We start from the raw sequence: 16310 nt of genomic DNA, 5'->3' as shown, positions 1-16310 counted from the left end.
TGCCTAGAGGGGCCATCACCTTAGTCTCACTCACCAGACTGACTGCGCGTGCGGGTGCTCAGAACCACAGGAATAAAGTCACGGAAACTGCTCTTTGCTTTCTTTTCCAAGGAACCTGGAGTGATGTGTGGTTTGGGGACAGAAGGCAGCAATGTTACAATCAAAGCCTAAAGACCAGAAAGCCCACCTATAAGGCTCAGGGCGGGGAGACTGAGAAAGAGTTTGTGTTTACCCTGTGGTTACTCTGGGTTACATTTATTTGGTCCCCTTACATGACCATGTGTCTCTCGTAGACAATGCATGGTTCCAGGTGGTTTTTAAAAACTGGGAGTTTGGTCACTTTTGCTGATATCAGAAAAGGCAGTGCACAGTATCAACTGGATGGTGTGCCAGAAAGTAGGAAAGTAGGAGGCCCCACTGCCCTTAGGACTCTGAGGTTGCTGCACCTCAACAAAGTTCTGCTGGGCATGGTGGCTCATGCCTGTAATCCCAGCACTTTGGGAGGCCGAGATGGGTGGATCACCTGAGGTCAGGAGATTGAGACCAGCATGACCAACATGGTGAAACCCTGCCTCTACTAAAAATACAAAAATTCGCCGGGCATGGTGGTGCTCACCTACATGTAGTCCCAGATACTCGGGAGGCTGAGGAAGGAGAATCACTTGAACCCGGGATGCAGAGTTTGCAGTGAGCTGAGATTTCGCCACTGCACTCCAGCCTGGGTAACAGAGTGAGACTCCATCTCAAACAAAACAAAACAAAACAAAACAAAACAAAAAAAAGTTCTACCTGAGCTGGAGCAGGTCACAGAGGAGGGCAACCTCAGTGAATCTTGGAGGATTGAGTGAGGCGGGAAGATGGGAACAAGGAGCCAGTGAACAGAGAAAAACGGCTAAGAACAGATCAGGCCGGACGCGGTTGCTGACGCCTGTGATCCCAACACTTTGGAAGGCTGAGGCAGGGAAATAGCTTGAGCCCAGGAGTTCAAGACCAGCCTGGGAAACATGGTGAAACCCCATCTCTTCAAAAACTACAAACATCAGCCAGATGTTTGTGAGTAGCTAGTACATGCCTGTGGTCCCAGCTACTCAGGAGGCTGAGGTCGGAGGATCACTTGAGCTCAGGAGGTTGAGGCTGCAGTGAGCCGAGATTGTGCCACTGAACTCCCTCTAGCCTGGGAAACAAAGCGAGACTCTGTCTCAAAACAAAAAATCAAAACAAAACCAAAAAAATAGACCAGAAGAGGCAGGTCATAGTCATGTCAGATGGGCAAGACCATGCACCTGGACTCCTATGCTCAGGAATGCTGGGGATTCTCTCCCTGATAAGGGTGCCCAGAAACTATTAGTGGCAAAACGGACAGGTTAGGGACACATACCAGCCCCTTCCTCCCAAACATTCTGTGTGTCCCTAAGTGACAATAAACGTTTAAGATTTCTCTAAACTCTCCTAGCTAACTAGCTAACTATTGATTTTTATCTTTTCAGAATGGCAGTTTTCCAGTATACCCAAAGACAGCATAATGAACCCCCATTCTGTGGTTTTTGTCTAAATTCTCCTTAAACTTGTTTCTTTGAGCCTAGACCCATCACGGGGAAATGGGTCGGCTACTGTGTTGTGGGCCTGGTGTTTGTGTCTGAAAACCACTTCCTTCAGCCTTATTCTAGCGCCCAGGGGGAGCAGAAGGGGCCCCTGATCCTTGCTCGCTCACCTTAGACTTCAGAGGGGTCAATCATATCTTCTTTCCACACTGAAGAAGTCTCACTTTTCCAGAGTGAAGGAGTCAGCGCCTGAGCCCCTCTGCCCTCACCACCGTGCCCCGGGGATCCCTCTGCAGGCCAGCCCAGAGGGCCAGGGCCTCGGGGCCTACCTTCCTCGTGGCCGACGGCTCGTTTTCCTGGAGACTGGGACTCCGGCTTTGTCGGCTTCCGGTGCTTGTGCTTTCCCCTGACTCCATTGTGCTCTTTTCCTGAATCTGAAGCCCCCCTGGGGCTTTTCTTGGTGGATTCCTGGGGGTCACTGGGCAGCTTCCGGCACTGTGGAGAGGTAGAGGGTCAGGTCTGAGATCAGTTTCGCTTCTTAAGAAAGCTCTCCCAGGGTTGAGCTGGGTGTCCTGTTTCTGACCTGGAGGCATGAGCTGCCCAGAGTGGGGGACCAGGGGCAAGGGGCCGTGCGCTGCCTTCCACAGTGGGCGACAGGGGTTCTTTTGGACTGAGTCCAGGGCCCCAGCTAATCCCCGTAGGCGTCCACACCCCATCACTTTAAAGAGGTCTACAGAGTCTGCGTTCACAAGCCAGTGAATAAACACCCAAAGTCATTTTAAAAGGTGCAAAGTCAGGCCCCATACTCTCTGTACCCAAACACCAATGGAGAGACCGGCATTAAACAAAATGCCTCTTCTGCAAGTTGGGAGACTACATTGTTCAAATAACTTCACTGTGAATGGTATTGCACCAACAACTGAAAATAATTCTCAGTACAGGCCAACTCAAGAAAAATTGTCTCTTTTCACGTGTAAATTAATACCAGAAAATAGATTCAACTAAGGCAAGAAGAAAAACATGACACCGGAGCAATTCAAATATCCTCATATTTATAAAACCCAGTGAAAAGGCCCAGGCATTATTCATAATGCCACTTTATACTCTGCAGCACTTTCAGCTTGTCCAAATGCTCTCATCTCTATTATTGGATTTTATCCTCCCCACAACCCTGGGAGGAGAAGCTAATATTATCCCCACTGAACAGATAAGAAAACGGAGGCTCTAAGACAAAGGGTTGAATGACTTGTCCAGGGTAACACACAACCCCATGTGTCCACTGGCTCAGGGACTGCCACTTACCAGGCCAACCTGCAAGTTAGCACATTTGTGCTTGCAGTGAGAAAGACCCAGGACTGGGACTGGGACCTGGGGCTCCTGGCCCCCAGCCCAGGCCTCTGGGCATCAGCTCTCACTACCTATCTTCCCCGAATCACTTCCTTGGCTGCTTCAGCTCAGCTTCTCCCACGCCCACTGCCTGGCACATCTAAGAGGCACAATGGCTGTGCTCATACACTGCAAGGACACTCTCAGCCTAACAGTCACGTATTCTCATGAGCTTTGAGGTCTCTCTGTGCCACTAAACAAGAAATAGGGCAATGTAGGGATTTCCAGTATTCTAGTATGCAGGGAGTGCAGAAAAAGCAAAACGTTGGAACAATAAAAGCAGGTCCGAGGAGGAAAGGAAGGGTTAAACTTGCTTGAGTTGTTTTTTCCCTAAGCTGACCCATGCCTCGCCTGCTAGAAGGTTATCGTGGTGTACCTCCAGCTAAGGGGATGGCACATACCTTACTGATGGAACATCTTCGGGGGCTGGGGCCTCCTAATTCTCTAGGGACAGGGAATCACTGCTACCCATCAAATTCCAGGACTCCTCCTATCCCATGAACTCCTCCTGCTTCTTATTTTCAGCAGAGGCCTGAACTAAAAATTCAAGTTCAGTTTCCCCCTTGGCTCGCTGCCAGTTCCTACAAACCAAAGTGTTAGGAGGAGGAAAGCATTGGTTGCAAAGAGGAAGATGGGGAACTGCTGCTTAAAAACTGACCTTCAAGTATGGCTGGAGAAAAACTATTTTAAGTCAGGGGGAATAAAGTCAAATGCACATACATTTGAACATGTCCTGTTTATTTCTGAATATCATTCTTAGCTGGCTCTTTCAAATACAGGTCATTAACTTTTACTTCCTAAGACAAAAACAAGTAAAACAGAACATCTAGCAGGGTGCGGTGGCTCAAGCCTGTAATCCCAGCACCTCGGGAAGCTGAGGCGAGCAGATCACCTGAGGTCAGGAATAAAAATATTTCGCACACTCCAACTTATGCATGAAGTTGGAAGGATGGGGAGACTGTGTGAGACGAATGTTCTGGTTAACAGAGTTTTGAAATATTTTCCAAAGAATTTTCCAAGGAATGAGAAGACAATAAAATACATCCAACACCAAATGAAGCAGAACTTTTTCTCTGCTGGTGATGCAGAAGGCCCTTTAAGATCCCGAGAGGACTTGGGCAGGTGGTATTGGCAACAGGAGACTATTTTCATTCTTGGCCAAGCCCTGAAAGGGGCTGTTTCAAACAAACCCCTGATCTTAGTTTGCTGATCAACAGTTTCCTTCTCAGGAAGGTGGCATGTAAAAAAGAATGAAGTGATTTGCACTTCCAAAAAATAGACATTTACTAAATCCTTACAGGCAGTTGTGAAGAGCTGCTTCCAGGCCCCTGATCTTGTAATTTTATTCTCTGCCCTCTGCATTTGACAGTGGGCCCACTGAACTGTTCATCTAATACAGGATGGAGCAGTGCCCACCTGTCACTGAGTCATCTGTAAGACATAAGCTTCATGAGAGGCGGGACCACATGTATTTTGTTTGTAATGCTAACAATAACAGCAACCACTAACGCTAACTGAACACCTACTATGTGCCAGGTACTACTCTACACACTTATGTATATCGCATTCTTTAATCGTTTTTAAAATGACAGCTTTACTGAGATATAATTTATTGAGACATACCATGCAATTCACTTAAGTGTAAAATTCAGTTGTTTTTAGTATAGTCATAGAGCTATGTAACCATCCCTACTTATCTAGCTCCAGAACTTTTTCATCACCCTGAATGGAAACCCAGTACCCATTAAACAGTCACTTCCCAAATCTTCCATCCTCCCCAGCCCTAGGCAACCACTAGTCTACTTTCTGTCTCCATGGATTTGCCTATTATGGACATTTTATATCATCATCTCATTTAATCTTCACAACAACTCTATGAGTAGGTACTATTATTGTCTTGTGTATAGATTAAGACACTGAAGGCCATAGAGATTAAGTAGCTTGACTAATAGCACATAGCTAGGAAGAGGTGGGGCCAAAATTCAAACCCAGGCTCTGTGTCTGGCTCCAGGGAGCATACTCCTCATCAATCTACGATACCACCCTCCTGAAGATGTATTCCCATTGCCTGGGAAGGACTGGCATACAGTAGCCATGCAACAAAAACTTGCAAAACATTCAGTGAAACAGTTCCATGGGCGGAGAGTAGAAGACAGTCAGGTGCAGTGGCTCACACCTGTAATCCTAGCACTTTGGGAGGCTGAAGCAGGAGGATCACTTCAGCCCAGGAGTTCGAGACTAGCTTGGCTAACATAGTGAGACCTTGTCTCTACAAAAAATAATTAGCCAGGTATAGTGGTACACACCTGTGGTCCCAGCTACTTGGGAGGCTGAAGTGGGAGACTGCTTAAGCCCAGAAGGTGAAGGCTGCGATGAGCTGTCTTCGAGCCACTGCACTCCAGCCTGGGTGACAGAGCAAGACCCTGACTCAAAAAAAAAAAAAAAAAAAAAAAAAATGGCCGGGCGCGGTGGCTCAAGCCTGTAATCCCAGCACTTTGGGAGGCCGAGACAGGCGGATCACGAGGTCAGGAGATCGAGACCATCCTGGCTGACACGGTGAAACCCCGTCTCTACTAAAAAATACAAAAAACTAGCTGGGTGAGGTGGCAGGCACCTGTAGTCCCAGCTACTCGGGAGGCTGAGGCAGGAGAATGGCGTGAACCCGGGAGGCGGAGCTTGCAGTGAGCTGAGATCTGGCCACTGCACTCCAGCCTGGGCCACAGAGCGAGACTCCGTCTCAAAAAAAAAAAAAAAAAAAGAAAAGAAAGAGAGTAGAAGATAATATGGTGGTATAGCTGGCTGAAGAAGAACATGGACTTTGGAACCAGAGACCAGAGTCTGAGTTCTACTTCTGCCATTTAGTAGCTGTGTAACTGGGTAGTGTATCCTCTCTGAGCCTCTGTTTCATTTATTTTCTCACCTGTAGATTGGTGTAGCATTCACCTCATAGGGTTACTGTAAGGATTAGATAACATATGTAGAAACACAACTCTAACGACATGAATTATTATTCTTATTACCACCGAGTGCAGATGGCAGTTACCTGCCAAATGTTATATGCTCTACTGCGTCATGACCCACGTTCCTACTTCATGTGTCTCTGACATACCAGGGTGGTTGTGAGGTTTGTGAGTTAAAAGCCACCCAAACACCTATCTCAGGGGTTCTTAACCTGGAGTCCCTGGGTGGGCTTTGGGCGATGGGGCAGAGGTCAGGTCCATGAACCCCCTGAAATTACTGGCAAAATTTTGAGGTCACGTTTCTGGGGACAAGTTCTATAGCTCTCATTAGCTTTTCGAAATGGTCTATGGTCCAGAAAAGACCATAAACTTTTGCCACAGACAAATTCACAGTGCTCTAGCCAGAAATTTGTCCCTTAGTGTACGTCAACATCGAACTTGAAAGCTTGCTAACAGAACTTCAAGCTGTTCTAGATTTTCAATAAACCCTATCCTCAAATGTTTCAAGATTCTCCTTGGATCACCAGTGGCCTCTGGTCCCTTCTAGGGGACCAGGGGATTCTCATCAAGTGTTCCTGGCCCACCTTTTTGCCTAGAACTCTGCCACCATCCATAGCCTGTTAAGACCAACACCCAGACACCCAACCTGCCTTGCCCATCCAATCCCCAATGGGCCAAAACCCAAATCTGCTGCTTCGAGCATTTGAGCGGGTAGGAAACTGATGGATTAGCACAGAAGCCAAATTGGCTCTGACCCCACAAGGCTCCCAGCAAATCCCAAGCAGGCCCCCCACCAGCGGTGCAAGGAACAACCCCGTCAGAGGCCCCTGCTCTCCCCATCCCTAAGTTCTCAAGGCCAGTGTTCTCTCAGTATAGGAAAAGGAAGAATGGTTATTCAAGGAAGAGCCTGTTATTCATTGATTTCCCTCACCAATACCTTCTTCCGCTTTCTGACCTCATCTGGGACAATGGTTTCCCTACCCCAGGGACGGAATCATTTCCCACATCCTACAAACTACAAGCCAGCCTCTCCCCAGGCTGAGACACCGTATATGGAAAATGTGACCTAGGGAGGGGACAGCAGGTTATTATTCCTTTTACAAAAGCCTTCCAATCCGTTCAGTTCACATAGCTGCGCAGCAGCGCTGTGTCACAGGGTAGGGGTCACAGGAGGTTGCCATCCACAGCACGAAGTAGACCAGCAGTGTCTCGGCCCCACCCTGGACCGTAGCTCGGCACTTACCTTGGGTCTGTGGGAACTCCGGACCATGGCCTTGGCTTGGGGCTGCAGCTGCTGCTCTTCGCCGTCCTTCTCTTTGCCACACTTCATCTTCTTGGGCGGCAGAGATTCCGTCACATCATCTGGCTGCCACTTGTTCTTGCAAGCAAAGACCCCTACACTTTCCTGTTTCACTCGCGCCTGCCCGGTCTTACCCCGAACTTCAGCTTGGCCCCTTTGGGGAGCCGCTGGGAGGCCATCAGCCCGGAAGCAGGTGGCTAAATTGAAGACCACATCACCATCCACCTTCTCCATTTTCACTCGCCCCAGATCCACCTGGCTTCCAAGCTGTGGGCGCTCGGTGCTGGAGCCCCTCCTGCTGCTCGGAACCACGTCCAAGGTAAGTTCCTTGGGGTGGCTGTCGTGAGGTAGCAAAGGCAGCTCAGGCATCTTAGGCAGGTTCTGGGGGGTGGCCAGGACCAGCTCATGGGACATGTAGGTGGCCAGCACTTGGTTCTTAGGCTTCGTGTCTCCTGCCAGCTTCAGGCCACAAGCCCCCTGGGGGCCTTCCATCTTAGGAGTGCTGTCAGAGCAGAGGTGGCTCTCTGATTCCTCAGGCCCCTGATTCATTCGAATGTCCCCACTGCTAGGCTGAACAGACAGTGCCAGGGTCCCAGTCTGAGGGCTGAGGGTCAAGAGGACAGGATTGACTTGTTCTTCGTAAGGCTTGGCAGCAATCCGGCAAGTTTTGTTCTTTGTAACAGTGTCCTGCTCTGGAACAAAGGAGCCCCCAGGCCGTGGCTGCCCCTCGGGAAGTCCGTGCACGGCTTCGCTGGAGCTGAGAGATGGCACACCAGAAAACTCCGAAACAACGCTGGTGGGCTTGATGGGCGCCCCCTGACTGGGGGTCAGCTGCCCAGCACTGGAAATGCCAATGGAAAGCAGAGACGCCTGGTGGTATGGGGACCAGCCAACAGGCAGGACCTGGGTGCTGGTAGGTTTCCCATTGACTGAACACCGGGGATAAATATTTGCCGGCCCCGTGGGTTTCCACAAAGAGAGTTCCTTGGTTTGGCACCCTGGCAGCCCAGGGGCAATGCGGGCTGGGGTGTATCGTTTCACTGTGCTTGGCTGTCCCTCAGCACCAGCCTGGCTGCCCTTTTTGCCACATGTGGCACCAGCGCCCTTCGGCTCTCCTTGATCAATGATGGAGATGGGCTCCTGCTTGGGGAGATGGCGGGGGTCACGGTTGAGGCCCAGGTTGGGGTCTTTGTTCAGCAGCAGGGATGCAGGCACTGGGTTGGCCACTCCCACGTAGGTGCCAGGAATGGTGCTAATCAGCGCGGTTGAGTTCTTCACCCAGGTGCTCGGGTCCCCATTCCTCACGATCTCAGGAAATATGACAAAGGGTGAGGAAGTGGAGCCCAGGCAGGAGGTGACGTTGCTGCCGGCAGCCTGGGTCGTGCGCTGAGACCTAGACAGGACTGTGGAGAGGAGGGCCTTGCTGCTGGTGTGCACGGGGGTCAACACAGGCATGGGGGGTGTCTTGCGCTGGTTCGGCAATGGAAGCTTCTGGCGGTTGGACTTGGAGGACAGATCAAGGGGCATCTCGCTGCACTCAGGTGGAGAGGCCATCTCTCGTTCCAGCTGTGGCGGTGACTTAAGAGGAGAGAAGGTAACGGAAGTCCCTTCTGTTTGCTGCTCGGTGCCAGTGGGCATCTTGGAGGGGTGTGGTGGGGCTGAGCTCCCACTGGGGGCTGGCAGCAGAGGCTGTGGAGTTGGAAGCACCTTGGCAGAAGCAGTGACGAGGGACGTATCTGCCAAAGGCCCAGGGACTCCGTCGGGTGCAGGCTGGGTGGTGGTGCTACCGGATGGGGAAGTGCAAGGGAGCCTGTTCACCTCCAGAGACACCAGCTTGGAATCCGAAGTCAGAGGCCGGGCCACAGAAAATGCGTACGGGTAAGAACGGAGCTCTGGGGAGGCTAGCACGCCTGGGAGACACCTGTCCTGCAGGTAGGACGGCAGGACAGGGAGCGTAAGAGTGGAGGAGACCCCTAGAGTGGTTGGCAGTGTGGCCACACTGAGCGGCTGCCCACAGCTTGGAGGTGGGATATATACCAGCGGCTGGCTCGGGGTCAGCACTGTCCCGGGCTGAAAGGACAGGGGTACTTTTTGCATAGCTGGTGCCTGAGCTGCAGGAAAGCACACTCGACTCAAACTGAAGGAGGCCGGGATGGGTGCAGAGGTGGGAATGGCAGCTGGCGTGGCAGCAGGCATGGGTGTGGGGGCTGGAGTAAAGATGGGGGCTGGGGTGGGTGCAGGCACCGGCGTGGGAGCAAAGGCGGGGATGAGGGTGGGGGTAGAAGGTGGGCCGGAAGACGGGGTTGGAGTGGGCATGGGCACAGACGGAGGGGCAGGGGCCGCTGGAGGTGTGGATGCCGGCATGGGAGCCAGAACCGGAGTGGGGACAGGAGCGAGAACCAAGGTTGGAGCTGAAGGGGGCACAGGAGCCTGGATGAGAGCCAAGGGAGGAGCTGAAACTGGGACTGAAAGCGGGGCAGGAGCTGAAGCCGACAGGGGGACCGGGCCCGAAGGGGGAGCAGAAGCTGGCACAGGCACCAAGACCGAGGCTGAAACGGAAAGGGGGTTCGAGTCAGAGATGAGCGTGGGCACCGACGGTGGCGCCGGAGCCAGAGCCGGGACAGGTGCTAAGGGAGGGGAAGGAGCTGGAACTGAAGTGGCAACTTGGACTGGAACAAGCCCTGAATGGGGGACTGGGGCAGGGACGGAGAGGGGAACCTGGAATGCATCTGGAACAGAGGGGGGGACAGAGGCTGAACCGGGAGCAGGGGGACAGATAGGGGCTGGCAGAGGACTAAAGTTAGTGGTAACCAGAGGCAGGGTCCCCTCCACAGGGACTCCGGTTCCCAGAGTTGCCAAAATGAAAGTATTCTTCTCTCCAACACCTTGCCGAGAGTCCAAAGCCTTTACTCCAGCAGGCGAGCAGTCAACCTGTTTGCTCATTTGGGTGTTGAGTGGAGTCCAGGAGCAGTCGGCCCCGCTGTTGCTGGCCTCGGTGCTGTCAGATGAGGGAAGCTTGAGCCCGTCTCCCGGGCTGCTCAGGGGCACCAAGAGGCCCTCGGCCTCTGCCACGTTCCCAGCATAGTCCATTTTTGGCTGGGGATCGTCAGGCTTGTCTTCTGACTTGTGCCCAAGTTTTTCTGTAGCACTGCCATCTGGGTCTGCCCCCCGGGCATTGCTGCCACTTCCAACTGCCGTGAGCTCCACCTGAAACGACAGGATAGCATGCACATTTCAGCCAGCTCGCTGAAGATGATGCAAGTGTTCTGAGAGCCCTGAGAGGCAACTGCTGGTCTTCTCTGCAACTCGACCAACCAGGTCTCGGAAGACGCAGAGGGCAGCCAGCCAATTTGTGTCCCACCAACACCAACTCCTGGGAGAGACCCTGTCCCTTTCTGCCCACTTCTTGGGATGGCAGGCTGGGCACACCTTCTGGGCAGCTCAACTCCATCCTTTGGTGGACAGCACGTGGCTCCATAAAGCCTCTTACCTTGGAAAAACTGCTGCTGACACAAAAATCCTGAGATCCAAAGTGCTGGCAGTCGCCTGTCCCTGGGGAGAGACCCTGTCCCTTTCTGCCCACTTCTTGGGATGGCAGGCTGGGCACACCTTCTGGGCAGCTCAACTCCATCCTTTGGTGGACAGCACGTGGCTCCATAAAGCCTCTTACCTTGGAAAAACTGCTGCTGACACAAAAATCCTGAGATCCAAAGTGCTGGCAGTCGCCTGTCGTTGACTCCTCATCAGAAAGAGGTGCTCTTCTAGCATGGAAGATACAACCAGAGAAGGGACATGAGGCCCAGGATTAGAGCCACCACCACCTTCCCCAGAATGCCTCTTGCCTTCCTGGGTCCCCATAAAACCTTCCTGTCTCACTTCCTGTGAGGTGAGATTGTGAGGAGGATTACAAGGAACTGGGGGTTCTTGGTTACAAAGTGGAGGCTCCACACCTAGCATTGGAAGTCCCTGCCAGAGCCCAGTCTGACTAGACTCCCTTCTTTGGACTGTTTACCCTGTTTTCTAGGGCTCTTGCCAGGAGTGTGGACACCCTAGCACTTTTACCTTTTCCCTGGAGCTTACCTGCCAAAATGGCCACCCAGGATGTACAGGGCATTGCTCAAAGGGGAGAGACATGAGAACCACCGAATGCCTCAAAAGGTATGCAAAACCCATTTTTCTTTTAAATACAATCTTATTTTAAGTATCTAAGGGCAGCTGGCTAAAAGTGTCATATGGGTAATCTTCTTCTAAAACAAATAAACCCCTGTTGTGTTTTCAGGTCTACATCTGAATCATCACCTATTCACCTCCTGGCTTGCCTAGAGCAGAGACACGTTTATTAGCACTGGTAATGATACCACTTGGAGGCCACCAGGTCACTGGGTGCTGAGAGGCATTATTTTTTTTTTTTTTTTTTTTTTTTTTTTTTTTTTTGGGACGGAGTCTCACGCTGTTGCCCAGGCTGGAGTGCAGTGGCGCGATCTCGGCTCACTGCAAGCTCCGCCTCCTGGGTTCACGCCATTCTCCTGCCTCAGCCTCCTGAGTAGCTAGGACTACAGGCGCCCGCCACCGCGCCCAGCTAATTTTTTGTATTTTTAGTAGAGACGGGGTTTCACTGTGGTCTCGATCTCCTGACCTTGTGATCCGCCCGCCTCGGCCTCCCAAAGTGCTGGGATTACAGGCTTGAGCCACCGCGCCCGGCCTGAGAGGCATTATTTTAAGAATACTACTTTTTTCCCTCCAGGAGACACTGCCCCCTTTTCTAGAGTTCTAGGCAACGCCCTCCCTTCTACCCTCCTTCTATCCTTGCCTACATCCTATCTCCGGCCAGTGCCCCCCCACCCCCCCATCAGTCTCCCAGCACCACTTTGTTCTCTCCCGTCCGAAAGGCCTCAGACCCCAAATTCAGGTTCATATGCCCCAGAGAAAAAGACTCAAGGCCAGACAGTTGGGTCCCAAAGGAGGAAAACTCAACTGCATCTCCCCCTGCTCAAAAAGTCTTCTCCAAATTTCAGGTAAGCATCATAGAAAATGGTACATCCTAACCAAAAAAAAAAGGAGGGGGTGGTATTAGACTGGAAGGGTGAAGTTACCCACTGAAAGTCTGGTATTTTAAGTACAGCAAGAACTATTAGGCCAGGCACGGTGGCTCACACCTGTAATCCCAGCACTTTGGGAGGCCAACCCAGGTGGGTACATCACCTGAGGTCAGGAGTTCCATATCAGCCTGGCCAACATGGTAAAACCTCAACTCTACTAAAAAATACAAAAATTAGCTGGGTGTGGTGGCAGGCACCTGTAATCCCAGCTACTTGGGAGGCTGAGGCAGGAGAATCGCTTGAGTCTGGGAGGCAGAGGTTGCAGTGAGCCGAGATCCCACCACTGCACTTCAGCCTGGGCGACAGAGTGAGACCCTGTCTCAAAACAACAACAACAGAAAAAAACTATTGCCCCCTGCCCTTGGGAGCTGTGGGTGGGAGTGGCCAAAGAGGAGGTTGAGGTTAAAGAATAAAACCCCAACATAGATGCTGCAGTGCGTTTCCTGGGTGGGCAAGGCATAGGACTGCTCTGTGTGCCCCTGGGGAAATACACTGTGCCTGAAATCACCTCCCTTCTTTCTCTCCTTTTTTTCCCTGTTTTGGTTTTTTTTTTTTTTTTTTTTTTTTTTGAGATTGAATCTCGCTCTGTCACCCAGGCTGGAGTGCAGTGGCGCAATCTCGATCTCGGCTCACTGCAACCTCCGCCTCCTGGGATCAGGCAATTCTCCTGCCTCAGCCTCCTGCGTAGCCAGAATTATAGGCGTGCGCCACCACGCCTGGCTAATTTTTGCCTCCCTTCTTTAGAGCCTCACCCCAAGCTCCTGAAGACAGCCCTGAAGAAGCCAGCTCCCGCCTCCCCAGTCACCCTAGCCAAAGGGCAGTCAGGGTGCTGAAGCCAACCCCAACAAGAAGGGGGAGGGTGCTGCTAACTCCCTCCCTCCCACTGAAACAGGGACTCCAAAATTGTACCTGGGGCAAGAGAAGCAAAAAAGGCAAGGGGGATCACCACGGGCCTCTCCCCATCTTTTCAGGGATCCAGAAGGGGCTAACCGAGGGGGAAAGGCTTGTTCCCTTTAAAAGGCAGTTAGGCTGGCAGAAGTGGGAGGGCTCCACTGCTGGAAGTGACTGTTGGTGACAAACAGAAATGACCGTAAGGAGAGGCAAGGGCTTTAGATGCAGTCAGGGTGGTCTCGGGAAGGGGAGGGAGGTAGGGCCTGAGGGAAAGGGAAAACATACTTTCACATCAACTCCTAAGAGACCACAAAAGTGAGACCTATGCCCAGCCTTGGGCCAGGGGGAAGCGTGTTCCCACTAGAATTGCCAGGGATGATTTTGGGGGGAATACTCCAGGGAAAACAAGCAGCACCTTCCCCAAGCAACCCCACATGGGAAGGTGCTATTTATTTATATTCTTTCCCCTCCTGGTCATACAAAAGGCAGTGGGCTGCATCCTCACTCCCCCCTTGCAAGCTCCCACGCTGCCTGAAATCACACCTTGAAAGCAGAATCCCTGCTCTCGAAGGCAGCTGCCAGAGAACCACAGAACCAGGCCAAGCAACAGCAGTCCTGGCTACTCCAGCCATACCCACGCCTGAGTGCCAGCCCCAAAGGCGCTGCAAAATGTCATGCAGCCGTGTTTCAAATCCTCTGAGAAGAGGGGTGGGCAGAGCTAAGCAAACATTAACTTGCTCCATTGAGAGAAGAGCCTGGGACAGGAGTAACTTGCAGTGGAGGGGGCCCGGGAAGAGCTGGGTCAACCAGGCAAGGTTATGACATGCAGCTGGCGGGGGCAGGGGCGGCAGGAGGGTACAGAGATCATAGCAGGCTTCAGTCAGGACTGAAAATCAATCCTGCTGTTTCTTCCCACCACAGAGGAGGCAGAGCTGTTATGTTCAAGGTTTTGTGGAACTTAAACCAGAAACGGCCATGACCCCTCAGGGCTGTTTCCCTAATTATTAAGGGCTAGCACCACTGTCAAACCAGACCCTCTTCAGTTCCTGCTGGGCCCAGACTACCCATAAGAGAAATATACCACCCCGCACACACCAGGCTCCTTACCTTCCAGTCCTGGGAGATTTTCCCTGGTTCGAGTCCCACAGTACCCCAAGACTGCCTTCATTCTGACTCGGACCTTCCCCAAACACACTGAGCTTTTTTATTTTTATTTATTTATTTTTTTGAGATAGAGTTTCTGTCTTGTTGCCCAGGCTGGAGGAGCACAATGTGTGATCTCAGCTCACTGCAACCTCCGTCTCCTGGGTTCAAGCGATTCTCCTGCCTGAGCCTCCCAAGTAGCTGGGATTACAGGCATGTGCTACCACACCAAGCTGATTTTTGAATTTTTAGTAGAGACGGGGTTTCTCCATGTTGGTCAGGCTGGTCTCGAACTCCCGACCTCAGGTGATCCACCCGCCTCGGCCTCCCAAAGTGCCGGGATTACAGGTGTGAGCCACTGTGCGCCGCCACACTGTGCTCTTATTGTCCCAGGGAAATACCAGCTCTCACCTCAAACTCCTACTCATTCCTCAAGCCCGGGCTCAAATGCCACTGCCTCTGGGAAGCCTTCCCCTATTCTCCCACCGGGAGGTTTGTCAATTCTTGCATCTGGACTCCCACCGGACCCAGACATGCTACTCTAGGGCACTCACCACCAATGTACTAGGACTATTGGTTTGCTCTCATTATGTTGAATAAATGTTTGTTGAATGAAGGCATGAATTAATCCTAGAAGGGATGCAAGCAGGCAAGCAGACACATTTAGCTGTAGGTTTGCCTAGAGACAGCCACCTGGGGCCAGCCTATGCCTCCTGTTCTGCAATCCTCAATCGCAGCTACCAAAGCTGGCAGGCCTCTAAAACATCACTTTAAGAGTTGAACCCCAGGCACAGCTTTGTACCTCAAATTCCTAAATTCTACAAGTTGTAAAAGGCCAAGGAAAAGGATTTTTAAATAAGGTGAGATTACATTTTGGAAACCAGTGATAACATGGCCTAGACTGTATAGCAAGAAGGTGATAATAAAGGGTGGATGAGATGAAAAGTGACAACACTTAAAAAGTCATCTTAGGCCGGGCGTGGTGGCTCACATCTGTACTCCCAACACTTTGGGAGGCCGAGGCGGGCGGATCACCTGAGGTCGGGAGTTCGAGACCAGCAGGACCAACATGGAGAAAACCCGTCTCTACTAAAAATACAAAATTAGCCGGGTGTGGTGGCACATGCCTCTAATCCCAGCTACTCAGGAGGCTGAGGCAGGAGAATCGTTTGAACCCAGGAGGCACAGGTTGTGGTGAGCCAAGATCACACCACTGCACTCCAGCCTGGGCAACGAGAGCTAAACTCCGTCTCAAAAAAAAAAAAAAAAAAAAGGGTCATCTTAAGCACCAGGCACAGGTTTAGAAGGAGGGAAAATCTGGCCAGGCATGGTGGCTCACATCTGTAATTCCAGCATTTTGGGAGGCCAAGGTGGACAGATTGAGATAAGGAGTCTGAGACCAGCCTGGGTGACATGGTGAAACCCTGTCTCTACTAAAAATACAAAAATTAGCCAGGCATGGTGGTGCACACCTGTAATCCTAGTTACTCAGGAGGCTGATGCACGAGAATCACTTGAACCCAGGTGGTGGAGGTTGCAGTGAGCCAAGATCGTGCCACTGCACTCCAGACTGAGCAACCAAGCAAGACTACATCTCAAAAACAAAAAACAAGATGGAGGGAAAATCAGATTTTGAGTCTACTTCCTGCTCCCTTCTTGGCAGGGATTTACAGTAGATGGTGAACTAAGGTAACTTGTCTATTGGTCTTTTTTTATTACTATTTAATTTTATTGTTTTTGAGACAGAGTCCTGCTCTGTCACCCTGGCTGGAGTGCAGTGGTGCAATCTCGGCTCACTGCAACCTCCACCTCCCGGGTTCAAGTGATTCTCTTGCCTCAGTCTCCCCAGTAGCTGGGATTACAGGCATACACCACCATGCCTGGCTAATTTTTTTGTATTTTTAGTAGAGACGGGGCTTCGCCATGTTGGCCAGGCTGGTCTTGAACTCCTGACCTCAGGTGATCCACTCGCCTTGGCCTCCCAAAGTGC

The 16310-nt window shown here is 51.6% G+C and overlaps 1 protein-coding gene across 19 annotated transcripts in view; it reads right to left on the bottom strand.

The window, feature by feature from the left end:
* Window positions 1-16310, bottom strand: part of BCORL1 (BCL6 corepressor like 1) — a 78105-nt gene that overhangs the window by 34467 nt on the left and 27328 nt on the right. For 14 of the 19 annotated variants that reach the window (XM_077989583.1, XM_077989586.1, XM_077989588.1 and 11 more), the window contains 4 exons: window positions 10858-10948; window positions 7131-10394; window positions 1871-2036; window positions 35-115 (listed from right to left, as the gene is read on the bottom strand). In XM_077989583.1, the coding sequence (XP_077845709.1) occupies window positions 35-115; window positions 1871-2036; window positions 7131-10394; window positions 10858-10948 (3602 nt within the window). The other 5 variants (XM_077989590.1, XM_077989591.1, XM_077989589.1 and 2 more) reach the window with 2 other exon arrangements.

Source organism: Macaca mulatta, chromosome X, assembly GCF_049350105.2.
Source record: "Macaca mulatta isolate MMU2019108-1 chromosome X, T2T-MMU8v2.0, whole genome shotgun sequence".
Classification (NCBI taxonomy): domain Eukaryota; kingdom Metazoa; phylum Chordata; class Mammalia; order Primates; family Cercopithecidae; genus Macaca; species Macaca mulatta.
This window is presented reverse-complemented; position numbering and strand designations above follow the sequence as displayed.